This window comes from Mobula birostris, chromosome 24 (genome assembly GCF_030028105.1).
Source record: "Mobula birostris isolate sMobBir1 chromosome 24, sMobBir1.hap1, whole genome shotgun sequence".
In the NCBI taxonomy this organism is placed as follows: domain Eukaryota; kingdom Metazoa; phylum Chordata; class Chondrichthyes; order Myliobatiformes; family Myliobatidae; genus Mobula; species Mobula birostris.
The window spans coordinates 52,006,725-52,033,124 of NC_092393.1; the positions used below are offsets into that span (position 1 = coordinate 52,006,725).

The 26,400-nt window shown below is 39.4% G+C and overlaps 1 protein-coding gene across 1 annotated transcript in view; it reads left to right on the forward strand.

The window, feature by feature from the left end:
- LOC140187263 (E3 ubiquitin-protein ligase rnf213-alpha-like) overlaps nt 1-26,400 on the forward strand; it is a 261,376-nt gene that overhangs the window by 121,453 nt on the left and 113,523 nt on the right. Inside the window, exons 19-28 of the mRNA XM_072242396.1 lie at nt 3,782-3,972; nt 6,476-6,642; nt 9,202-12,772; nt 14,321-14,457; nt 15,602-15,697; nt 16,708-16,826; nt 18,319-18,441; nt 22,353-22,411; nt 24,105-24,258; nt 25,867-26,002. Coding sequence (XP_072098497.1) covers nt 3,782-3,972; nt 6,476-6,642; nt 9,202-12,772; nt 14,321-14,457; nt 15,602-15,697; nt 16,708-16,826; nt 18,319-18,441; nt 22,353-22,411; nt 24,105-24,258; nt 25,867-26,002 — 4,753 coding nt within the window. The remainder of the gene's footprint in view (nt 1-3,781; nt 3,973-6,475; nt 6,643-9,201; nt 12,773-14,320; nt 14,458-15,601; nt 15,698-16,707; nt 16,827-18,318; nt 18,442-22,352; nt 22,412-24,104; nt 24,259-25,866; nt 26,003-26,400) is intronic.

Consider the following 26,400-nt stretch of genomic DNA (forward strand, 5'->3'; position numbering starts at 1 on the left):
GGAGAGGCATGCACGTCTCCAAAATGACAGCAATAGGCACAGAAGGAGGAGAGAACAAGAATCGGTTCAGGCCAGGGCTGCATGACTCCAGGATCAGGAAGAAAGAACAAATGGTAGAAGAGATGAAGAGACGAAGGATGAAAGGGCTGCGCGTCTCCAGTATGACAAAAACAGGCAGAGAAGGAGGAGAAAGGAAGAGACAAAAGGAGAATAGGAAAGATCAACTCGAGAATATGTGGCAAAGAGTACCCTATTGAATAATGAGCAAAGAGAAGTATATGAATATGTGTGCAACTGCTTGGAAAGGAATCTCTATTCAATGATTTTCAATGATGCACCAGGAGGAATGGGCAAGACATTTATCATCAACTTGATCCTCGCTAAAGTTAGGGGAGATGGAGGTGTTGCTAGTGCTGCAGCATAATCAAGTATTGCAGCAACATTGATGCTTGGTGGTAGGACAGCGCATTCAAGATTCATAATACCCCTCAAAGTCAATGAAGATGCCTTTTGTAACATTGATAAAAACACCAATACTGCAAATATACTCCAAAATGCAGGGCTTTTTGTCTGGGATGAGTGCCCCACGATTAGGAGGAAGAAGTTTCGAAGCCGTGGACCGGACTCTTCGTTATGTACGCAGCAAGAATGAGGCCTTTGGGGGTATTGTAACCATTTGCTGTGGCGATTTCCATCAGCTTCTAGCAGCTGTGAAACGCAGAAATGATGCTGATCTGGAGAATTCATAGATTAAAAAATTCCTCCTTATGGAGAAGCTTCATCAGGTTTCAATTGAAGAGAAACATGCGATTGAGTGATGGAGAAGGACGATATTCTGAGTTCTTATTGGATGTTGGAGAAGACAAGATTGAGAAAAATGAAAACGATGAAATCGAATTAACTGCCAGCAAAAACTATGGAAGCATGCATTGATTTCATCTACTCGACATTCAACATTCCTGCAGAACTGTTCTCGAGGAATTCTATCTTGGTTCCTCTCAATGAAATGATGCGAAAAATAAACTTCACATGCATTAGACGCTTCCCTGGAATCATGAAAGAATACTGTTCCTTCCATACCGTAAGTGAAGGAGCTAACGCCACTCATTTTCCGACAGAATTCCTTGATTCGGTCGAACTCCCTGGATTGCCACCACATAAACTGGAATTGAAGAGGGGATCTCCTATCATTTCAGTGAGGAACTTGGATCCACCAAGGCTTTGCAATGAAATGCGAATGATGGTGGAAGAACTGCACGACAATCTCATCGTAGCAAAGATAAACATTGGTGCACTTAAAAATGACATTGTCATGATCCCAAGAATTACTGTCAGTTTATCGGAAGGGGAAGTTGTCCCTCTCCAGAGGAGCCAGTTCCCGATACAGTCATGCTTTGCTATGACTATACATAAGGCACAAGGCCAAACCGTGGAGAATGTGTTGACTTATCTGGAGAAACCGGTATTCCAGCATGGTCAGCTGTATGTGGCTTTAAGCCGGGGAAAAAGAAATGAAAACGTTTGAGTATTCTTGAAGGGTGGCAGATCAACCAGAAATGTTGTCATCAAAAGTGTCCTTTGTTAAACGAGGAGGAGCTATATTTGTCTTGCTGCACATCTTTCTTCTTTAATAAACTGAGTTTTTCTTCTTTAATTTCCAAAGCACATCACATCAGACTGCACTACCTTTCTCTCAAAGGGTGCCCCAACGGGTCACCGTGTTGTCTAGTTCACACTAAAAAGCTAATTGACAAATGTAGACAAACTTATTCTCATGAATAATTCCTTTCTTGGAGCTGCTTGTCTAGCACATAAACAGAAGTAAAAACTTAACAGTCATAGAATAATACAGCTCCAAAATGGGCACTTCGGCCCAACTGGTCCATGCTGACTACAACATTCTTCCTGCCAGTCCCAGTTGATACTGTTTTGCCTGTAAGCTTTCGAGCTCTTCCACTCCATGTAGCTGTCCATATGCCTCACAAATGTTGCATTTGTACACTACTGGATGGGGGGGGGGGCTGTGTCTGGGTTAGGTGAGGAAGCCCCTCAATTATTGTAGCAGTAATTGAAGCCCCAGGGGCCTCATGAATGGCTACAGTACTATCAATTATAAGAAATGAAATTGATCAAGTCTATGAATGTAAGAATGAAAAGGTTTTGAATTTATTCTTGTAAATATTTTTTTATTATGAGAAAGGTTCATTTTTGTTAAAAAATATTCAAAATGCATCACTTCACACTTATCAAAGTTGAAATCCATTTGCCATTCTTCAGTCCATCTCCCTACATGATTAAGATTTCTTTGTAATTCATTGTATGTGTGTGCCAGGGCGCAGGCCTGGGCAAGGTTGTATGGAAGACCGGCAGTTGCCCATGCTGCAAGTCTCCCCTCTCCACGCCACTGATGTTGTCCGAGGGAAGGGCATTAGGACTCATGCAGCTTGGCACCGGTGTCATCACAGAGCAATGCGTGGTTAAGTGCCTTGCTCAAGGACACAACAAGCTGCCTCAGCCAAGGCTCGAACTAGCGACCTTCAGGTCACTAGACGAGTGCCTTAACCACTTGGCCATGCGCCAAAGCATTCGTTGTAACTTGTATCACTATTAACAAGATCCCCTAATTTAGTATCTTTCATCAGCAAACTTGCTAATTGTGCCATGCAAACCATTTACATAAATAATAAATAACAGAGATATCGCCACTGACCACTGGGGCACTTTTAGTCACAGGCCTTCAACTGGAGAATCACCCTTCAACCACCACCCGGCTTCTTATCATCAAGCCAGTTCTAAATGCACCTTGCAAGCTCCCCCTGAATCCCAAGCAAGCCTAAGCTTTCTAGACCAGCCTGGCATTTGGCACTATGTCAATGTCATGGTCCCGTCTGGCAATCCCCCACCTTGCCATTTGCCTCAAGATTTGGGCCTCGATCACCTCATTTAGATTGCAATCATTCCCAGGTACCACTAACTACACGCACCTGCTTCCCATCAAATGGCAGGATAAAAACCCTGTGACCACAGCAAGAAGCTGCCAGTTCGTTGGTTGACTCTTGTGAGAGTAAACCTTGTTTCCTATTCCTGAGAACTGTTAGTTCTAAGCTTCGCATCGTCTCCTGGATATCGGCTCCCCGTTTGCGGAGGTGCTATGCCTAACGACTCTGCCTCAGCATCTGTGTTCTGCACTTGGGTTCATCCCCAGCCGCGTCCTTGCAACAGTCAAATGCCTTACTCGAGTCCATATAGACAACATACACTGCCCTACCTTCATTTATCCCCTTTAAAACTCCAAAAGAAAATATACGGGAATTGTGGGATATATCAATTTAAATTATTATAGTATTCCCCTTGAAAGAAGTTTATAAATTATGCAGGTGGAATACTGTTGTTCACTGTAGTTTCACCCTTGGATATTTTCACAACAGATGATCTCCATTCCTATCTTGTCATCCCATTTCTACAGCCTTCTGGATAACAATAAAAGTCAAGAATTCCATGAACACAGTCCAAAAAAATAACAAAAAATGAATTGAACCTATGAATATGTACTTACCCAAACCTGTCTATACTTGTGTGAAATGAACAATAAATTGTTAACATCTAGTGCATACCAATGTAGTTTATTTTACAAGTACAGTATCAAGCCTGATATTGTCGGTGATGATTTTGTTCAGCTTGAGATAGTTTCATTGGCTTATACTGGGTAGTAACTTCAACTCGATAGATTTTGATTCTCATTTAAATTGAGACTTATTTTAAAACACCTTTTTTTCTAAAGGAAAATCACTTTTTGTGAAGAGATTACATGAAATGTTAAAGAAAAAAACTGGAGAAGATAATTTGTTGAAAACAATACGTCTTTTAGAACCACGGGTGGATGAAAATAAAGTTCTCCGAGCTCTTTTATCATGTATAAAACCATCAAATGAGAGCAAACCTCTAATATTTCACTTTGACGTCGCCTCTTCTGTAAGTTTTGCTTTACATAGTGTGGTTGTATGTTTGCAAATGTGATGTGTTTTTGTTAGAAAGCTCACATTTACAACAATGCTTCTGAAACTGAAACTGTAATAATATTTGCTTAATATTTTGTGAATATGCTTATTTAAGTAAGGACCATTTGTCATTATTGACCCTGAATTTATCTAACAGATTTTTTTTGTGATAACTTTGACAAATTCTGTGTAAGTTTTGGTATTTGAATCAACAATAGATACTAAACTACAGCTTAAAATAGACTAACTTTTCATGATTTCTACAACAGTGAAGTAATCATATTCTGGTCGAGGAAATTGTAGGCAAAATTATAAAGTTGACAAGCCAGGAGTCTTTGTTGTTGCAAGTAATTTGTAACATTACTTTCAAACAAGAAAATGCTGGAAGTTCAGGTATCATCTGTGATGTGAGAAGAGAAACAGTTAATGTTTCAGGTTAAACATCCGTAATAAAAGCTGGCAGATATGAGATACAAAATATTATTTTTTAACTCAATTCCCAGTCATGGGATCCTCTACCTGAAATAAGGAAGGCTGTCAAAGGATAACAGGATAATGATCAGTTGTAGATATTGTAAAGAAATCGCAGATGGATTTTAATCCTAGTAAGTGTGTGATGTTGCAGTTTGGGAGGTCAAATGTAAAGAGAACATGGACAGTAATGACAAAACTCATAGCATCAATTAGACTATTGGTTTATTGACTAAAGCTCCGGCTTCAATAGTATAATTCCGAGCAAACTCATCACCAAATTAATAGACCTGGGACTTAACAGTTCCCTTGACAACTGGATCTTGAACTTCCTGATTGACCAGCCGCTATCAGTAAGGAAAGGTGACAACACCTCTGTCATGATTGTCCTCAACATTGATTCCTTACAGGACTGCATCCTCAGCCCTTTACTTTGCTCACTATGCACTCAAGGCTCTTCCGATACCTTAGAACTCATCTTGCAAATGGCTGCTCACACGCACATGTTTAAGCAATGTCGGCGAGATTGCTGTTCCGAATCCGGGGGAGAGCGGCTGCTCGGGGTGCACGCTGATTTTTTTTGCACGCTGCTTTTCTCGTAACAGTTGAAACACCTTCTGTTAGCAAAAACAGGGTACTAATGTAGGTCTTTCGTAACCGTGAGGTTTCGTAAAGCGAACATTCGAAAAGTGGGGGACACCTGTATATGACAGTAATAGACCAATTTACAGAGGGATCTGAGGCTCCAAGTCCATGGATAACCTGAAAGTGGCAACACAAGTAGAGAAGATAGTAAAGCAGACTTATAACATGTTTGCTTTCATCTGTGCACAACTTTGGTCAGGCCACATTTGGAGTATTGTGGTCAATTCTGGTCGCCTCATTTACAGGGAGTATGTGGAGGCTTTGGCGAGGGTGTAGAGGAAGTTCAGCTGGATACTGCCTGGATTAGAGAATATTAGCTGTAAGAAGAGATTGGTCAAATTTGAATTGTTTTCTCTGGACTGTCAAGCTGAGAAGAGACCTGATAAAAGTTTATAAATTTATGAGAGGCATACAGTCCCTTGTAAAAGTGCTCAGGCCCCAGTGCTTTGTTCACATAAATGAATGTTACAACCAAGGATTTTGATCAATTTAACTGAGAAATTTTATTTGTGAATTACATGCTTGTTTTTTTTTTAATAGTCGGACCCAAAAATGGAAAACTGTAAAGCATGAAAAAGTACAAATTCAGAAACTGAAATGTCAGCAGTTCAAAAGTATTCATTCCCCTTTGCTCACTCAGCACTTAGTTGATCTAGCTCTTGCAGCTATTACAGCCAGTAGTCCTTTTGGATAAGTCTCTATTAGCTTTGCACAATATGATGGAGCAAGATTTGCCCATTCCTCCTTGCAACATTGCTCAAGCTGTGCCAAGTTAGTTCGGAGCAGCTGTGGACAACAATCTTGATGTCTTGTCAGAGATGTTTGTTGGGTTAAGGCCAGAACTCTGACTAGATCGTTTGATTTTCTACATCAACAAATTGGGTGAGTTGGTAAGGTAATACTGCATTCAGTATTGTACCTGTGGGAAGTTAGCATAGTAAATACAAAAGGGATGAATACTTTTTCAGCCTCAAAACAGATTTTTCAAATCATGGTTAAATGAATAATGTTATCAAAGGCAGGCAAATAGTGTTGATTTACTTTAGAATTTTTTTTTACCGTAAGCATTGTGGTAAACCATATATATGTTGTAACTGGGTTAACTGTCTGGTCATGCCCCTCTGCTGACTGCCCCTGTGGCTCCTCCCAGAGAGTCCTGAATAAAGGTGATTTTGCCTTGCCCCTCCCCCTCAGTCCGGGGGCAGACACTCACCATGGAGGTCGTATTGTACAGCCAATAAAAGCCTTTCAGTATTTTACCCAACTTCAGTCTTTTGGAGTTATTGAAGGTGCTTCAAGCATGTATATATTTTTGTTTTGAAAAGTAGTTTTGCTTACTAATAGAAATATATTTCTTACAGGTGCAGAAAGGATTATGTGAATTTCTTTTCAAACTATTTATCTTACAATATTTGATGGGCACTGATGAAAAAATGTGGAAGTGCAGTCAGAGGCATTTGTACATTGTAGAAATGCTTGAGGGAACTGGACTTCCTCCAAGAAAGCAAACAAGACGAGTAAGTATTAAGTATAGTGAGTAAGTAACATCTCAACTACCAGAAACTCCATATTCTAGCCAAAAAAACTCCATTAATTCCAAGTTAACTTTCTTGATCTGGAGTGCATCAAAAATACAATTCATAACCCAGCACTTCATTATCTCAGACAGGCTGTCTCTCATCAACGAGGGAGAAAGAAAGAGAAATTGCTCCTGCAACAGAGAGAGTGAAGACCAGCAATTTGCTGTTCTGACATTACAAGCTTATGCTTGTTACTTCTCCAAACCCCCGCCCCTGCCCCTCCCTCCACCCATTTTGGGGACTGACAGGCTCTCATCAAAGAGAGAGAAGGATTGGTCGAGTATAGAGGCCTTCTTCTGACAGCATCACGCACCACCTGCTGTCCTGATGTTTCAATCACCCACGATGCTTGGGTCGGCGAAATCAACAAGGAACCGGGTTGTGTGCCTTCACGCTTCTGTACCTCCTTTTTAAGGGTAACAATGAGAACAAGGACTATGTCCTAAAGCAGTCTGGCAAAAAAAAAATCTGATAGCAACTGTGTAAGCAGTTTTGGACATTTTTCCGATGTGAAAGGTACTTGTGATTGTGGTTCTGAATGTATGCTTATACTGAACAACTCGATTTGTTTTGCTTCTCTTCCTTTCTCTTTAAGACTTATTTCTTGTTCGTGTTACTCATCTCTGGAGTAAAACTCCAGTCATTACTCTTAATATTTCCTCATTTTAGTCAGTTTGGTTTTAATTTTTGTCTGATTACATTCCTGTGATGGATTTGGGTTCAATTTTATATTTTAAAGATACTATATGAATGCAAGTCCCTGTATGATTATTGGACTATTTGCTGTTCCTGTCCAAGCATCTGATTGTATATACTGTTTTTGTCCTCTGTGTAATGCACCTAGTTGGCTAAATAAATATTTTGATGAGGCTGGCACGCTTTGCTTTGAACTGGTTTGCAGGTAAGTCTATTGTTAGCCAATTTGAGCAGTTGGGGAGAAGGCAAGTGTTTTTATATGACATTGCCAAGCTCAGACAACTTGTTCCCACCTATTTCAACTCATCTTCCCTCAGTCAGACACTTGGTCAAGTTGTACTAGCAGAAGCAGCTGGTGACGGCAGTGAAGGTGTTTCACAATTCACATGGAATCAAGCTTGTTCTTTAGAAGTTTTTATATTTGAAACCATGGTAGCAAAATTGTTTTGCTGTGAAATCAACAGTAAAGTCTATTCCTTGTATTTATGTATTGAAACCAAATTTTCTCCCTCTCCAAGATGGTCAAGGTACTTTCTTCCATCCTCATTTCTAAAATCTACAGGTATTACAACATCACTTCTTTTTGTTCTCAAATCAACTCTGTCACTCTTTTTGGATATATTCTGCTGTTACTATGCCCATAGAGGACCATTTGGATTATTTCTAATAATAGCCTTCATCTTTGCTTCTACAGTTTTTCTGCCCTTACCCCCTTCGTTCATTTCTTGTTGTTTTTTAACATTTGGCCTGATTTTCCATATGTTATTAACCTTACAGCCTTAACACGCTTGCATCAGATTCAGATTAATTTATTTATTACATGTATATTGAAACATACCTGCAGCTAAGGATGTGCCTGGAGCAGCCCGCAGGTATTGTCACACATTCCGGAACCAACATAGCAAGTTCGGGTGTTCGGCAGAACAACGTAGATCATAACAAACCAGAACACAATGAGCAACAAAACAACAACAACAAAACAAGCTCCTTTCCTCCCTCACTCCCTCCCATCCACTCACATATGCACAAAGACAGTCCTCTCCACTGACAGAAGATCTAGTGCTTTCCCAGCGTAAAAGACAAACTCTCAGGCTTCCAGCTGGGTACAGGTATTGATTTTAACTGATGTTTCGATGACAAACTCTGCCATTTTCATCAGGGATCCCTGTTTGTGGGCCTCAATTTCATTTTCCACTTGATCTCAATAAATAGCTTATTCTTCTACAGTCCAAAAATCGATTCAGTTCAACTTTAAATACTTTTAATCAGTACTTGATAATACTACACAGCTTGGAGGAGTAACATTTCATTTTTTGTCTGGGTAGCGTTCAATCTAATGGCGTAAACATCGGTTTCTATAATTTTCAGTGATCACTGTCCCTCCAACCCTGCCCCGTTTTTTCATTTCCCATTCTGGTTACCCTCTCTCCCCTTTTCTTGTCCTCACCTGCCTATCGCCTCCCTCCAGTTCTTCTTGTCACAGTCTCACAGACTTCACCTATGAGATTCTTCCTTCAGCCACCTATCACTTCGCAGCTTTTTACTTCATCTCCCACTCCCCCACCCACCTTCTCCCTCACCTGGTCTCACCTATCACCTGCCAATACTCCTACCCCTCTCTCCACTTTCTTATCTATCTTCTGCCCCTTCCTTTCTGGTCCTGATGAAGAGTCTCAGCCCAAATCATCAACTGTCTATTTCTCTCCACAGATGCTGCCTGATTTTGCTGAGTTTCTCCAGCAGCATTTTGTGTGTGTTGTTTTTGATTCCATTGTTTTTTTTATATGATTTCAGGGTGTACAAATGCCGAGCCATAACTTTCTGGACATCTTCCCAAAAGTATACTGTAGACCACCTAAAGAAGTCCTTGAACAAGAAGTAAGGAAATCTGAAACCCCGACATGGAATGGTATTGATCCTCTCATGGATGAGGAAGAATTTCGCAGTGAAGCATTTCAAAGACCATATCAATATCTCAGAAAGTTGCAGAAGAATGAAAACCTGGATACCTTTATTTACCAAGGAACTGTTGAAGGCAGCCATGCAGAGTGCTTGCAGATGTTTCTGATCTATTGTGGGGTAATAGATCCTTCTTGGTCTGAGTTGCGGAATTTTGCTTGGTTTCTTAACCTGCAGTTGAGAGACTGTGAAACTTCTGTGTTTTGTCACTTTGATTTTATCAAAGATACTTTGCAAGGCTTCAAAGGGTTTGTTGTTAATTTCATGATTTTGATGGCAAAAGATTTTGCAACACCATCTCTTGACATTTCAGACCAGAGCCCAGGAATTCCAACTACAAACCTTGGTGGTGTTTCAGAAGCTGACATGGCACCATTTCTCATAAGAAAGAAGTGGGAATCTGAGCCACATCCTTATATTTTCTTTAATGATGATCATATATCTATGACTTTCATTGGTTTCCATGTCCAAAAAAATGCACGTGGTGGCATTGATGCCATTAACCCATCAAATGGCAAGATTATTAAATCAGATATAATGACCCATAGGCTCTATCAAGGTTTGCAGCTACAAAGGGTCCCATTCAACATTGATTTTGACAAGCTTCCACGGTGTGAAAAGATTGAGAGGCTCTGCACAATGCTGGGCATTCAGAGGCCAACTGATCCTGATGAAACCTATGAGTTGACCACGGACAATATTTTAAAAGTACTTGCTATTCACATGAGATTTAGATGTGGCATTCCTGTGATCATCATGGGGGAGACTGGGTGTGGTAAAACAAGGTTGATCAAATTCTTGTGTGAGTTACGGAAAGCTGGTGCAAATACGGAGAATTTGAAACTGGTGAAAGTGCATGGCGGAACAACTGCAGATATAATCTATTCAAAAATTAAAGAAGCAGAAGCTCTTGCGAAATACAACAAGCAAAATTATGATTTTGACACTGTTCTATTTTTTGATGAAGCCAATACAACCGAAGCTGTTAGTTGCATTAAGGAAGTCGTTTGTGACCAGATGATTGAAGGGATACCTTTATCTCCCAATACAGGTTTGCAGATAATTGCAGCATGCAACCCTTACAGAAAACACACAGATGAGATGGTAAAGCGTTTAGAATCAGCTGGGTTAGGCTACCGTGTCCGAGCAGATGAAACAGAAGATAAATTGGGATCCATTCCTTTGAGACAACTTGTGTATCGCGTACAAGCTTTACCACCGAGTATGATACCACTAGTGTGGGATTTCGGGCAACTTGACAACCTCACAGAGAAGCTGTACATCCAGCAAATTGTCCAAAGGTTGACTCAGTCCATTTCAGTACCCTCTGTCAATATTCAGTGCATGGTGGATACTTTGTCAGCTTCACAAAATTTCATGAGATGCCAGCAAGATGAGTGCAGTTTTGTAAGCCTTCGAGATGTGGAGAGGTGTATGAAAGTGTTTGTTTGGTTTTACAGCCATCAGAACATGCTGTTAAACAATTTGAAACAATTTCTAGAAGACAATAACAAGGAAGAATCCATTCCATCGAGCGATGACATCATCTTGCCTTTTGTGCTGGCACTTGGCGTTTGTTATCATGCGTGTTTGGAAAAGAAGGTTGCTTATCGTAAACATATCTGCCAGCATCTCCCTTCTCCGTATAATGACCCTTCCAAAATTTTACAGCAACTTGAGCTCTTCCAAGATCTTTTACTAAGTGGTGCACCACTGCAAGGAACAATTGCGAAGAATTCTGCATTGAAAGAAAATGTTTTCATGATGGTCATTTGCATTGAACTTAAAATCCCGCTATTCTTGGTTGGAAAGCCTGGTAGCTCCAAATCTCTGGCAAAAACAATTGTAGCAGATGCCATGCAGGGGCAAGCAGCTCACTCAGAATTATATAAAAACCTAAAACAGATCCATTTAGTGTCATTTCAGTGCAGTCCTCATTCCACCTCTGAAGGAATCATTAATACGTTTAAGCAGTGTGCACGTTTCCAAGAAGGGAAGAACCTTGACGAATATGTTTCTGTTGTGGTCTTGGATGAAATTGGTCTTGCTGAAGATTCCCCAAAAATGCCACTGAAAGCTCTTCATCCACTCTTGGAAGATGGATGTATTGACGATGACCCTCTTAAGCATAGGAAAGTTGGTTTCGTTGGAATATCCAACTGGGCTCTAGATCCTGCCAAAATGAATAGAGGAATTTTTGTATCGCGAGGTGTTCCTGACAAAAAAGAATTGATTGAAAGTGCCAAAGGTATCACTTCTTCTGATCATATGATCCAAACAAAAGTGAAAGGTTCATTTGAAAACTTTGCAGAAGCTTATCTAGAAATCTGTAAACAACAAAGTAAGGAATTTTTTGGACTACGAGACTATTACAGTTTAATAAAAATGGTCTTTTCACTTTCAAAAACCTCCAAAAAAGAACCAACTCCTGAGCAATTAGCCGAGATTGTGCTGCGTAACTTTAGTGGAAGTGATGATGTTAGAGTTATGGACATTTTCAAGTTTGTACTCAAGAATATTTCTTACGATAGTATCAACACTTTGGATCTGATTAAATACAACATTTATGCAGATTCTAATGATCTGGAGTGTCGGTATCTTCTTATTCTTACTAAAAACTTTGCAGCTCTTCAAATACTTCAGCAAATGTTTTTCTCCAAACAACAACAACCTGAGATAATCTTTGGGTCTAGTTTCCCTAAAGATCAAGATTATACTCAGATTTGCAGAAACATCAACCGTGTTAAGACTTGCATGGAAACTGGGCAAATGGTAGTTCTGTTAAATCTGCAGAATCTTTATGAAAGCCTGTATGATGCATTGAATCAATATTATGTGTACCTTGGAGGACAGAAGTATGTGGATTTAGGACTGGGGACTCACAGGGTCAAATGCAGAGTCCATCCAAATTTCAGACTGATAGTTATAGAGGAGAAGGAAGTAGTTTGCAATGAGTTTCCGATTCCTCTGATCAATAGGCTTGAGAAACATTATCTTGATATTAACACAGTCCTTGACAAAGATCAAAGGAGTACTGTAAAGTGTTTGCAAAAGTGGGTGCAAAATTTCACAGGAGTTAGATCCAGATATATTTCAGTCCATGGTACAGAACAGAAATATGATCCATCGGATGTGTTTGTTGGTTATCACTCTGACACGTGTGCGTCTGTTGTTTTACAAATAACACAAAGGTTGAAACAGACTCAAAGATCTTGGGGGGATATACGCAATGAAGCACGGTGGGTGCTGCTGAACTGTGCCACCCCGGATTCTGTGGTTCGTTTAACTAATTCTGAACTTCCCACACATGCGGCTGACATGGTTATGCAGAAGTACTTTGAAGAACAACATCATGATTCTCTTGCAGATTTCATCCATTCTCATATCAAATCTGGAGTTCAGTCCTGGGCAGTTTTCACTGAGGTACTCTAACTTTTTTAATGACATAGTTCGTTTATGCTATAAAAGTAGCTAATACTTAGATTACTGGATTAGTGTACATCTTTAGTCATATTACAGATCTGCAGAGAAATCCATTTACAATGACTTTTGAGATAATTGTTTCTCTAAGCAAGCTTAAAAGTTAGAATCCTTCTTTGCTCTTGGAATATGATTTTCATTTTCTCTGGCAGAAGAAGCCTAGATTTCATGATAATATAACTTTTAATTGGGTGAGCACTTTGGAACCAGAGGCATGGGAATTCATGGAAACTTGGAAAGGCAAAGTCTGAATAGAAATAGTCTGCATGCATGCATTTGTGTATGGAAAATCATATCTCACAAATTTGATGGAGCTTTATGAAGAGGTGACCAAGAGGAGCGGACACTGTCTACTTAGACTTTTCTGAGGCTTTTGACAAGATCCTGCATGGTGGGCTGATCCAGGAGATACAGCAAAGATTTGTTTTAGGTCCACTGCTGTTCATCACTTAATGATTTCGATGAGAATGTAGTCAGTATGGCTGGTGGATGTCACAGGAATTGGTGGCATAATGGACACTGATGAGGGTAATTTGAGATTATAGAAGGATCTTCTACCTCAAGTGAGAAAGCAGTAGATGGAATTCAACACTGGCAAGAACAAAGTGTTGTGTTTGGTAAGTTAAACCAGAGCAAGACTAGCAGAGTAAATAGCAAGGTTCAGGTGATTGTTGTGGAACAGAAAGACCTAAAGGTGCAAATATATAGTTCTCTGAAAGTGTCAACTCAGGTACAGATGGTGATGAAGAAAGTGTTTGGCATGCCCACCTCCATCGGTCAGGGTAATGAAAACAAGAGCTGGGAGATGATACTACACCTGAATAGGACATCGGTAAGACCACACTTGGAGTATTATTGGAAGGATATCCTTGAGCTGGAATGTGCACAGAAAAAGTTCATAAGGACGTTATTGGGACTGGAGAGCTTAATTTGTTAAGAGAGGCTGGATAGGCTGTGGCTTTTTTTTTCTTGCAGTGTATGAGGCTGAGTGGTGACCATTAGAGGTATATAATATCTTGAGAGCCATAGATAGGGTTAATTGGCAGTCTTTTTACCCCCAAAGGATAGGGAAGTCTACAACTAAAGAGCAGATATTTAAGGTGAAAGGGGAAACTTTTAACGGAGACTGGAGGAGCAACTTTTCCCCACAGAGGATGGTGAGATATGGAACAAGCTGCGAGAAGGAGTAGCAGAAGCGGGTACTATTGCAATCTTTAAAGGACATTTGCACAGTTACATGGGCCAAAATCAAGCAAGTGGGTCTAGTTGAGGTCAGCATGGATAAGTTGGGCTGAAGGGCATGTATCCATGCTGTATAACTTTATGACTTTCACTTAACTGTCCCAAATTTCTGTTTCGTACAGATGGCTATGTCTGCAACTGAAATTGAATTTAGCAATGTTAAATTACATTAGTAAGAACACAGAAAGAGGATCTTTTGGTTGCTGTTTTATTTATCCATAATAAAGAACTGGTTATTCTTTGTTTTAGGTTACAACATATTCACGGCTTCTAACTGCTTCTGACATTGAATTCTTGAAAAGAGAATTAAGTGGCAGTGTTGGAAATATCTTTCTTTTCTCACTGCAGCAGTTTGACACTGAGCATTCATTTCTGAAGAAGATAAGGTCAGTTAATACTCAAATTTGAAATTAAATTTCAGTGGCTATTTTGTTGTTTTCTGTAAGTAATGATGGTCAAAGACAGCAAAGACTGTTTTTGCACCAGTATTATAAGGTAAAATTTTATTCTGCACACAGTGTGTGAAGTCATTTTGAGTTTTTCGGAATCAGAATCAGATTTATTATCACTGACTTACATGACGTGAAATTTATTGTTTTATTTCCACAGTACAGTGCAAAGACATAAAATTACTATAAATTACAAAAATATAACGTGTATAAATAGGAATATCGAGACACAAAAAAAAGGAATAAGGAAAAGAAAGGTATTGGTCTTGGTGCAGGGTTGTAGCCCGAAACGTTGACAATTCATTTCCTCCCACAGATGTTGCTTGACCTGCTGATTTCTTCCAGCAGGTTGTTTGATACTCCAAAGGAATAATGAGACATTGTTCATGGTTTATGCACCTTGCAGAAATCTGATGGCGGAGGAGAAGGAGCTGTTTCTGAATCAGTGAATGTGGGTCATTAGACTCTCATACCTCCTCCGCAATGGTAATAATGAGAAGAGGCATGTTCCAGAGGATCCGTATTGATGGATGCAGCCTCCTTGAGGCGCTACCTCTTGAAGCTGTGCTGTGATGGAGCTAAATTTTTAAACCTGGTTTCAGTACTTTTTTGTTTAGATGCTATTTCTTTATTGAGCAACATCAAGAAAGGAACTTGAGAATGTCAGAATATAATGTAAGCAATCAAAACAGAAAAGTTCTGAAACATGTAGCACCTCAGACAACACAGATTTTCTTTTCACAGTCACTGCATGACCAACTGAATGTATCCAATATTTTTTGATTTTATTTTGGATTTTCTTAAAATAATTTGTTGGAAGCAAATTCTAAATATCATATTGAAATATCTTTCAATAAGTTTGAAATAAATTGAAATGTTTTGATAACTCCCCAGCAGCATAAAGACTCACAATGAGACAAGTTGTAATCATTGTTTTCTTTCTCATACTGGTGAGGTGTATCCAGATTAATAAATGAATTAATCAAAATTTAATCTAAATAAATACATCATAATTTTTACTCATGATTCAAATGTAAACAAGTGCTGGTCAGTTAAATTTCTGTAAATATTTTATTTCTAGGCACTGTATTGATTCTAGCCACGGAAACATAATCTTGCTCATACAAACAGATTTTGAAAACAGTTCACAGAGTGCAAATTTGATAGCTTCTGCAAAGTGAGTACTTGTCTATGTTCTATCTTTATGTCAATTATATTCTATTTTACTTTTGTTTGATAAAAATTAAGCCTACTCATGAGGTCTTGTGTCTACCAGCATAGTTACTGTTACTGCAAACAAGTCAGTGTGGTTTGCTGTCTTGTAGACATACTTTGCATCCTTTAAAGAGTAATGCTACAGTAAGAAATATCTAAATTTTAGTTACTGAAACTCATTTGCTAAGTGTTAGTAGACAACTGCATAAATAAACATGATGAGGGAAGTGGAAAAGATGGGTTTGAATTTGAGAACGTGTAAACACGATACCTAATCTGGTTGCAGAGTTCAGAGATGGGAAGGGATGAAACATAAAGAAAGCCGAATGCCAAAGAAATTTGAATTGGAGGTTTTGAGAGACCAGAAGCCAATATTGGTTGGTAAGGGAAGAGTAACGGTTGAGGGACTAGGTATTACACTGTCTACAGAGATCTGTTTTGATAAACAGGAGTTTATAGTAGGTGTGAAGTGGCAAGACAGCCAGGAGAATATTTAAAACTCCATTTGGACGACAGAAGCATTGATTCTAATTTCAGCTGGCAATAATGGCAAGAGCAGTGAGCATAGATTATAAAACAGGTTGAAAATTCATCCAAATGTAGTTTGCTAAATGTTGGCATCAACCTGAGACTTGGACAACAGAAGATGATGAGTAACTACATTGTTATACTAAACAAGGAAACAATTTGCTATGTTAGCTTCTACTGAATCACATCCTGGTGAACCGGTGAAGTTTGCAAGAGATGCTGAGAGAACCTGCAGGAAAACATCTGCCAGAAACAAGGCAACTTTGTACAATTGTAATATTGTAGAGGCAGAAAAATAAAAGCTTTCCATCTAGGCTGATTTTTATAGTTATTTGTGATCTTGATGCTGAAGTTCATGACTTGGCTACATTTCACAACTTGAGAAGAAAGTAAACTGTCCAAGATGTCGTCAGTACTCAACTACAACTTCTGTTCTTTGTGTAGGTATTCCACCTTAAATGAAGTCAACAAGTTCAAAGGTAACAATAGAACAGTCATCGTGTATTTCCTCACTAAACTGCCGAGAATACAAGGTGGATCAGCATATACAGGATTTTGTGGAGGTACAAAAATAATACTTCAAAGCAGTTTGTTTATTTTTCTTTGTATTTTAAGTTAGAATTTAAAACAAAGCTAGTCTCTGCGGAGCCTAAATTGGTCTCATGCGAGATAATTCACAAGTCAACACTAACTGATGGCATAAGTAATTTTATTAGGGACTTTATCGAGTGAAATTTATTTAATTAAGATTTGTCTTATTACATCAACTTTGAAATTTCATCAAAATTTATTTCATCAACTCCTTTGATCTTACAAGCTATTAATCACATTACTCTGAATCCTGCCGCATTCCACTATTGAGAATTTGTTGCTGAAAAATTTGAATACTCAGTCACGTCTTGCTTGTGCTCTCTCATTCTTGACCACACTTTCGCCATTCATTCAATAAAGTGTAGGATTCGCACCTCACTTTTCCAATACTGGAGGTTTCAGAAGGCATGATTATAAAACTTGTCACAAGGTCTTTTGCTGTTTTTATTTTTAATTTTGAGTTGTGGAGGAGTGGTTCCAGGTACTAATACCCTCTTAACCAATCACTGGAGTTTTTGCTTTGATAGATTCTGAAAGGAATAGTGACACAATTTTGGCCCCTCAGTCCATGGGATGGTTGATCTGTGACCATATTTCATTTATTCACTTTTCATCTGTCCATTCCCACATCCCTTAAAATCATTCCCTATCAAAAATCTATCCATCATTTTGTGTTTATGGATCTGTCAAACCCTGGACATAAAACATTCTCTTAATTTCCTTTCTAAAAGGGCTGATTCTAGATTTTGGTCCTCCGTGTACTTTTTGTTGAATCAAATGAGGGTTTCTGTCTGTTCAGCCCCTTCAGGCAGTAAGTTCCAGATCTCCAAACCCCCACTGTTTGAGAGAATAGCACTGAGCTCCCGCTAATCCTTGCACCTATTTGTTTATTTCTGTGCTCCTGGCTAAGGAGTCTCAAAGTATCACAGTCGGACATATGGTCACATGTGATCACATCGAACAACCGTGATCAACTTTTTGTAAGTGAGCAAAGTTATTAGTTTTTTCACAACTACTGAATTTTGATAATGTAAGGACCAAGAAAACTCATGAAATCAGAGTGTTTCCTTTGAAAATAGAAATAATAAAAAGTGATTTACTGTTTTTGTGCCTTCTACGTTAAACCTGTGTAATATTTAATCAACGGAAAATCTCGGAAACACTTAGCAGGTTAGGCTTTGTTTGTGGAAGAAAGGTAGAGTTAATATTTCTGATCAAACATCCTTTCAGCTATTTCTGATGATTGATGTTAAACCTGAATTGTGATGCATGTTGTTTCCATAGCTGACTGAGCTGTTAAGTGTTTCCAACATTTTCTGCTATTATTTCAAATGTCAGCTTCTACAGTTTTTTCCTCATTTTCATTCCATGATTTATCAAAATATTTATGTATCTGTACATTTGATACAAAGTAAGTTGGAGTGAATTGTAGCTCCACCTTAATATACTTTATCTTTTTTTCAGACCCATGGCAGTCTGCTCATATAGATGACCTCAGGAAATCAAAAGGCATGATTGCAGATGTGTCAGCTTTCAAAGACATAACTATTAGCCAACTATTTAGCAGCGACCCAAGGGAGAATGAATGTACGTGTTTAATATTTCTTTTAGTTTTGTTTAGAACCATATTTAGCTCCCATCAACAAATTTTCTGTAAGATTTCAATTACCCTAGTGCATACTGGAATACAATCAGTGTAAAGTATAATGTAACTCACACCAAGGAGGTGGAAGCCTGGATTTAATTTTTGGAACTGAGGTTGGGCAATGGAGGAAGTAGCAGTGGGAGAGCATTTTTGTTGTAATGGTCAGGAGGCATAGAGAGGGAATTATACACGGTGGCCACTTAGGTACACTTAAGTATACTTAAGTTCACTTGTTAATGCAAATATCTAATTAGCCAATCATGTAGTAGCAACTCAGTGCATAAAAACATGCAGACATGGTCAAGGGGTTCAATTACTGTTCAGACTAAACATCAGAATGGGGAAGAAATGTGATCTAAGTGACTTTGACTGTGGAATGTCGGTTGGTGACAGATGGGGTGGTTTGAGTATTTCAGAAACTTCTAATCTCCTGGGATTTTCATGCACAACAATCTCTAGTTTAGGAAGAATGGTGCAAAAAACAAAAAAAAAAATCCAATGAATGGCAGTTCCGTGTGTGAAAACACCTTGTTAATGAGAGAAGTAAGAGAAGAATGGCCAGACTGGGTCAAGCTAACAGGAAGGTGACAGTACCTCAAATAACCACTGTTTACAACAGTGGTGTGCAGAAGAGCATCTCTGAATGTACAACCCATCAAACCTTGAAGTGGATGAACTGCAGTAGCAGAAGACCACAAGCATACACTCAGTGACCACTTTATAAGGTGCAGGAGGTACCGAATAAGTTGGCTACTGAGCGTAGTTAAACCTTTGGTGGGAAATGGGAAAATTCTAGAAGATGTATTTTAAGTTGCTGAGAAATGGGAGAGTTGGAAAGAATAAAGGGAATGTCTGTAACAGGTGAAGACCAGGGGAAAATGGATATTGACTGAAGATGTACAGTAGATTGGTGTCATTATTTATCCATGTCATTCTCTTTATTATGGCCTTCATATCATCATGGGTAGTCCCAAAATTACCAGTTAGTTTTGCTGTTGGGAAAATTATTGGAAAGCATCCTAAGGAACAATATCAGTTTGAAAACAGATTAATCAAGGAAATCCAGCATGAATGTGATAAGGTAATTTTGTGTATGACTAGGAGACGAGAATCAGTCCATGGAGTCTGGAGTGACAGACAATATCCTGGAGGAACTCAGTAGATTGTGTAGTAGGGAAGGGGAAGGCAAAAATATTTTTTGATGTTTCGAGTCTAAACCCTGCATCATTGTATTTGACTTATTTGATTGTGTGCTTTTCTAGCCACCACACTAGAGGAAGGACAATGTAGCAATAGAGAGGATGCAAAGGAAGTTGACCAGGATGTTGCCTGGGAAATGAATGTTTAGGTTAAGAGGAGAGACTGAAGTTAGCTCTGTTCTCTCTGGAGCGAATAAGGTTTAGAGGAACATGTTCATAAAATTGTTAGGGGTATAGATGGGGTAGATTGTAGAGAAATTTTCTCCATGTCAGAGACAGAAAAACAAGAGGACATCGATTTACAGTAAAGAGGTAGAAGTCCAGAGAGGGTATTTCAGGTACTCACCCAGAGAGTGGTCAGTACCTGGAATACAATGAAGGTTGATCAGAGTAGTCTTAGTGGATTTGGAAAAGGTTTTGACAAGGTCAGATATGACAGACTGGTCAAAAGTAAAAGTTCATGGGATCCATTGGAAAGCGGTGAATTAAATCCAAATCTAACTCAGTCACAAGAAGTAACTAGGTGATTTTGCCTGAAGAACTATTAACAGTGGGATTCCACCAGATTCAGAATTTGGTCCCACACTTTTTGTTTTAAAAATGATTAAGGCCCTAAAGTAAAGAGCACGATACAGAGCTTGAATATGATACAGAGGTTAGCTTTCTAGCTGACAGTGAGGAGAAAAGCTTGGGATTGTACAAAGATATGTATGGTTTGGTTCACCGAGCAGAAAAATGCCAAATGAAAGTTACTCCACTGAGGTAATGTATATGAGGAGAGAGTTTACAGATGCTGTCCAAGAATCCTTAGCAAGTTGCTGCTAAGCCATTTTGTAAATGGCACACTGTGGAAACAATGATCAATGTTTTAAATAGTGAATGAGATGTCAATCAGGTGAAATAAAAATAGAGAATGTTGAAAATATTCAGCTGGCAGGTAGTGTCCAGAGGAAGAAACAGAGTTAACTTTTCATGTTGATGATCTTGCATCAGAACACCATAAAATGAATTGACTTATCCTTTATGGTGTTTGTTAAGCTGCAGTCAACTGTACAGAGAGTAGCTTGACACACTCCTGATTTGTTTATTATTTTCAGTGGAAAGCCTTTGGGTTGATGGTTGATTAATTGAAAAATGACCTCGTGCTAATTTATTCAAAATATCTTCGTAAGAATGAAGCTCATAAAGTTGTCAAATATCTTTTTGTGTTTCAGCCATGAGTGATGACCAGGACAAGGAGAGCTTTGTAAGTGTTTCAATTCTTTTGAAGAACCTTGCCTTGGAATCTCTTATTATTAACAGTGCTGACAGTATTGTATATTGTCAATGTCTCTGGAAAGTTTGAAATTGAACTTTTTTGGAAATTTCCAAAAAACGATGAAAAACGTACTTCAGCAGGTTTGATTTGGCATTTCAAATTTACAGGAGAGAGGAATAAACACAAAACAGTACAGAAGAAAAAATAGTTTCGAATTAAAGTGTAAATGAAAGTGCATGAAATAGGTTTATATATTTTAACTAATTTAAAAGCTGGTTTTAAATATACTTAAATTTATTAACTGATTCTAACTTGGCTGAAGGGTGGCTGCCATTGGGAGCTGAATGTCGAAGGTTATATGGTATATCGGAAAGATAGATTAGTAGGCAGAGGAGGTGGTGTGGGCCTGTGTATAAGAAATAATATTAAATCATTAGAAAGGGTTGACATAGGATCGGAAGGTGTAGAGTCTCTATGGATTGAGTTAAGAAAGGGTAAGGGTAACAGGACCCTAATGGCAGTTGTATACAGGCCACCAAACAGCAGCTGGGATGTGGATTACAAATTACAGCAGGAGATAGAAAAGGCATGTCAGAAGGGCAACGTCATGATAATCGTTTGGGATTTAAACATGAAAGTGGATTGGGAAAACCAGGTCAGTGCTGGACCTCAAGAGAGAGAACTTGAAGGATGTCTAAGGGATGTTTTTTTTTAGAAAAGCTTGTTGTTGAGCCCACTAAGGGATTGGCTGTGCTGGATTAGGTGCTGTGCAATGATCCGGAGATGATAAGCGAGCTTAAGGTTAGGGAACCCTTGGGAAACAGTGATCACAATATGATCGAGTTCACATTGAAATTTGAGCAGGAGAAACTAAAATCTAATGTGTCGGTATTTCAGTGGGAATAAAGGAAATTACAGTGGCATAGAAGGGAACTGGCCAAAATTGACTGGAAAGGGACACCAGCAGGAAGGACAGCAGAGCAGCAATAGCTGGGGTTTCTGTGAAAAATGAGGCAAGTGCAAGACAGATATATTCCAAATAAGAGGAAGTTTTTGAGTGGAAGAAGGACAGTACCGTGGCTGACAAGTGAAGTCAGATCCAAAGTAAAAGCAAAAGAGAGGACATACAAGAAGGCAAAAACTAGTGGGAAGATAGAGGATTGAGAAGCTTTTAAAAACTTGCAGGAGGAAACTAAGAGGGTCATTCGGAAGGAAGAGATGAATTATGAGAGGAAGATGGTGACTAATATCAAAGAAGATACGAAAAGCTTTTTTAAGTGTGTAAAAGGTAAAAGAGAGTCGAGGGTAGATATAGGACCAATAGAAAATGACGCTGGAGATATTGTAATGAAAGACGCAGAGATGGCAGAGGAACTGAATGCGTATTTTGCATCAGTCTTCACAGTGGATGAAATCTACAGTATACCAGACATCCAAGAATGTCAGGGAAATGAAGTATGTGCAGTGAAAATTATGACTGAGAAGGTGCTCAGAAAGCTTAATGGTCTGAGGGTAGATAAATCTCCTGGATCTGATGGAATGCACCCTCGGGTTCTGAAGGAAGTAGCTGAAGAGATTGTGGAGGCATTAACAATGATCTTTCAAGAATCGATAGATTCTGGCATTGTACTGGATGACTGGTAAATTGCAAATGTTATTCTGCTATTTAAGAAGGGTGGGAGGCAGCAAGAAGGAAACTATAGACCTGTTAGCCTGACATCAGTGGTTGGGAAGTTATTGGAATCGATTGTTAGGGATGAGATTACTGAGTACCTGGAGGCACATGACAAGGTAGGCCAAATCCAGCATGGTTTCCTGAAAGGAAAATCCTGCCTGACAAATCTACTGCAATTTTTTGAGGAAATTACAAGCAGGGCAGAGAAAGGAGATGCAATAGATGCTGTGTACTTGGATTTTCAGAAGGCCTTTGACAAGGTGCCACACATGAGGCTGCTTAGCAAGATAAGAGCCCATGGAATTACAGGGAAGTTACTAGCATGGGTGGAGCATTGGCTGATCGGCAGAAAACAGAGAGTGGGAATAAAGGGATCCTATTCTGGCTGACTGTCAGTTACCAGTGGAGTTCCACAGGTGTGGGTGTTGGGACCTCTGCTTTTTACGATGTATGTCAATGATTTGGACTATAGGATTAATGGATTTGTTGCTAAATTTGCGATGATACAAAGATAAGTGGAAGCACAGGTAGTGTTGAGGAAACAGAGAGCCTGAAGAGAGACTTAGATAGTTTAAGGGAATGGGCAAAGAAGTGGCAAATGAAATACAGTGTTGGAAAGGGTATGGTCATGCACTTTGGTGGAAGAAATAAACGGGCAGACTGTTATTTAGATGGGGAGAGAATTCAACATGCAGAGATGCAAAGGGACTTGGGAGTCCTTGTGCAGGATACCCTAAAGGTTAACCTCCAGGTTGAGTCAGTGGTGAAGAAGGCGAATGCAATGTTGGCATTCATTCCTACAGGTATAGAATATAAGAGCAGGATGTAATGTTGAGGCTCTATAAGGCACTCGTGAGACCATACCTGGAATATTGTGTGCAGTTTTGGGCTCCTTATTTTAGAAAGGACATACTGACATTGGAGAAGGTTCTGAGAAGATTCACGAGAATCATTCCAGGAATAAAAAGGTTACCGTATGAGGAACGTCTGGCAGCTCTTGGGCTGTATTCACTGGAGTTCAGGAGAATGAGGGGGGATCTCATAGAAACGTTCCAAATGTTGAAAGGCCTGAACAGATTAGATATAGCAAAGTTATTTCCCATGGTAGGGGAGTCTAGGACAAGAGGGCACAAATTCAAAATTGAAGGACGTCCATTTAGAACTGAGATGCAGAGAAATTACTTTAGTCAGAGGGTGGTAAATCTGTGGAATTTGTTGCCACGAGCGGCTGTGGAGGCCAAGTCATTGGGTGCATTTAAGGCAGAGATAGATAGGTTCTTGATTAGTCAGGGCATCAAAAGGTATGGGGAGAAGGCAGGGGAGTGGGGACGACTGGATGAAGTGGATCAGCCCGCGATCGACTGGCAGAGCCGACGATGGGCCAAATGGCCTGCTTCTGTTCCTATATCTTATGGTCTTATGGTCTGAGTATACAAATTTATAAATTGGTTGTAAAATATATTTTTATATCAGGATAGGACAAAGATACTGGATACAACCTCCCTCATCAGGAATTGTGTGCAGTCTGCTGTTAGCATGCTGAGGGACCAGCATCAGAGTTCAAGTCGTAGCACCACACGAGTTGAAATCCTGCTTTCACTGTTAAGAGAAGATAATGAATTCAAAGGTTTGTTGTTAATGTCTTTACATTGATTCAAGTTTTACTAACTTCATAATTAGCATCATGGCCCTGATTTGTAGTCATGACAGGTTAACAGCATTACAGGGTGTGGCCAAGCATTAGAAGTTCAAAGTTCAAAGTAAATTTATTATCAAAGTACATGTTCTGAATATCACCAAATACAATCTGAGATTCGTTTTCTAGTGGTAAATCCAAGAACCATAATAAAATCAATGAAAGATGGCACTCAACAGGGCAGCGAAACAACCAATGTGCAAAACACAAGAAATTGTGCAAGTACAAAAGAAACAAACATATAATAGTAATAAATAAATATCAAGAACCTGAGATGAAGAGTCCTTGAAAGTGAATTTGTAGGTTGTGAAAATAATTCAGTAATGGGACAAATGAAGTTATCCCCACTGGTTCAAGAGCCTGATGTTTGAGGGGTAATAACTGTTCCTGAAGTTGTTGGTGTGAGTCCTGAACCTCCTGTACCTTCTGCATGATGGCAACAGTGAGAAGGGAACATTACTTGGGGTGGAGGTCCTTGAAGATGGATGCTGCTCTGTGTCGATGTACTGAATTTTGGGGAGGGCTTTATCTGTGATGGACTGGGCCATATCCACTACATTTCTGTACAAGTGCATTGATGTTTCCATATAGGCTGTGATACAACCAGTCACTATGCTCTCCACTACACATCTATACAAGTTTGTCAAAGTTTTAGCTGTCATACCAAATCTTTATGAATTTCTAAAGAAGTAGAGGCGCTGCCGTGTTTTATACATAATTGTACTTATGTGCTGGGCCCGGAACAGGTCCTCTGAAATGCTAACACCACGGAATTTAAATTTGCTGGCCGTTTCCACCTCTGATTCCACCACTCAGCCAGATTGTCAATCTTCCTTCTATATGCTGATTTGTCACCAGCTTTGATTCTGCCTACGATAGTGGTGTCATCAACAAACTTGGATATGGCATTGGAGCTCTGGTTAGCCACACAGTCATAAGTGTAAAGCGAGTAGAGCAGGGGGCAAAGCACACAACCTGGGCTGAAGGAGAATGTGGAGAAGATGCCGTTGCCAATCCAAAGTGACTGAGGTCTGCAAGTGAGGAAATTGAGGATTGAATTGCACAAGGAGGTATTGAAGCCAAGGTCTTGAAGCTTATTGATTAGTTTTAAGGGGATGATAGTGTTTAAATGATAAAGAGCATCCTGTTTTATACATCTTTGCTGTCCAGATATTCCAGGATTGAGTGAAGAGCCAATGAAGTGGCATCTGCTGTGGATCTGTTGTGCTGGTAGGCAAATTGGAGCAGATCCAAGCTGCTTCTCAGGCGGGAGTTGATGTGTTTCAGCACTAACCTCTCAAACTACTTCATCACTTATATGTTTAGCGATTAAATGTAGAAATCTGATGCAATGTTCATCTTTCAGATATCCAATATTTTTGAAATTAGCCTTATACTGATTCACAAGAAGTTATGCATTATTATCTTCCATTATAATGAGCAGTCCTGCTGTAAGCAATTAGAAGATATTTACATTGTACAAAGGAATAGTAATATGTCTCAGTAATTAACTCTTATGTTCTTACTTTTGTCATTTAGCTTCATTTCTGACACTGATGAAGCAAAGGCTGTACTCCCTGCTACTAAAGTGTGATGAGATGTCTTTCAATGCATCTGAATGGATGGTACGGGTAGCTTCAAATGTTGAAGCACTTCAGGAAGGTGGTACTTTCAGGTAAACTGGTAGTTAAAGAAGCCACAAGTTTTGCATTTAATACTAAATGGAAGAATCATTTTGTGCTGTTTGGGTAAAATATCTAAATACACCAATATGGAAAGCGGCCAATGCGTGAGTGGGCCAGTGAAGGAGTGGAGCTTTGAAGCTTTGACTCGAGAGGCTTCGACGAGAAGCTAGCTTACAGTTAGTTTTTACAATGTCTCCTGAGACAGTGATGTGCCTCTCATGTGAGATGTGGCAGTCTTGGGGGAACTCCCCTCTCCCGCAGAGTCACATCTGCCAGAAGTGCATACGGCTGGGCGATCTGGAAGACCGTGTAAGAAATCTGGAGCAGCAGCTGGATGACCTTCGACTCATAAGGGAGAATGAGGCAGTCATAGATGAGAGCTACAGGG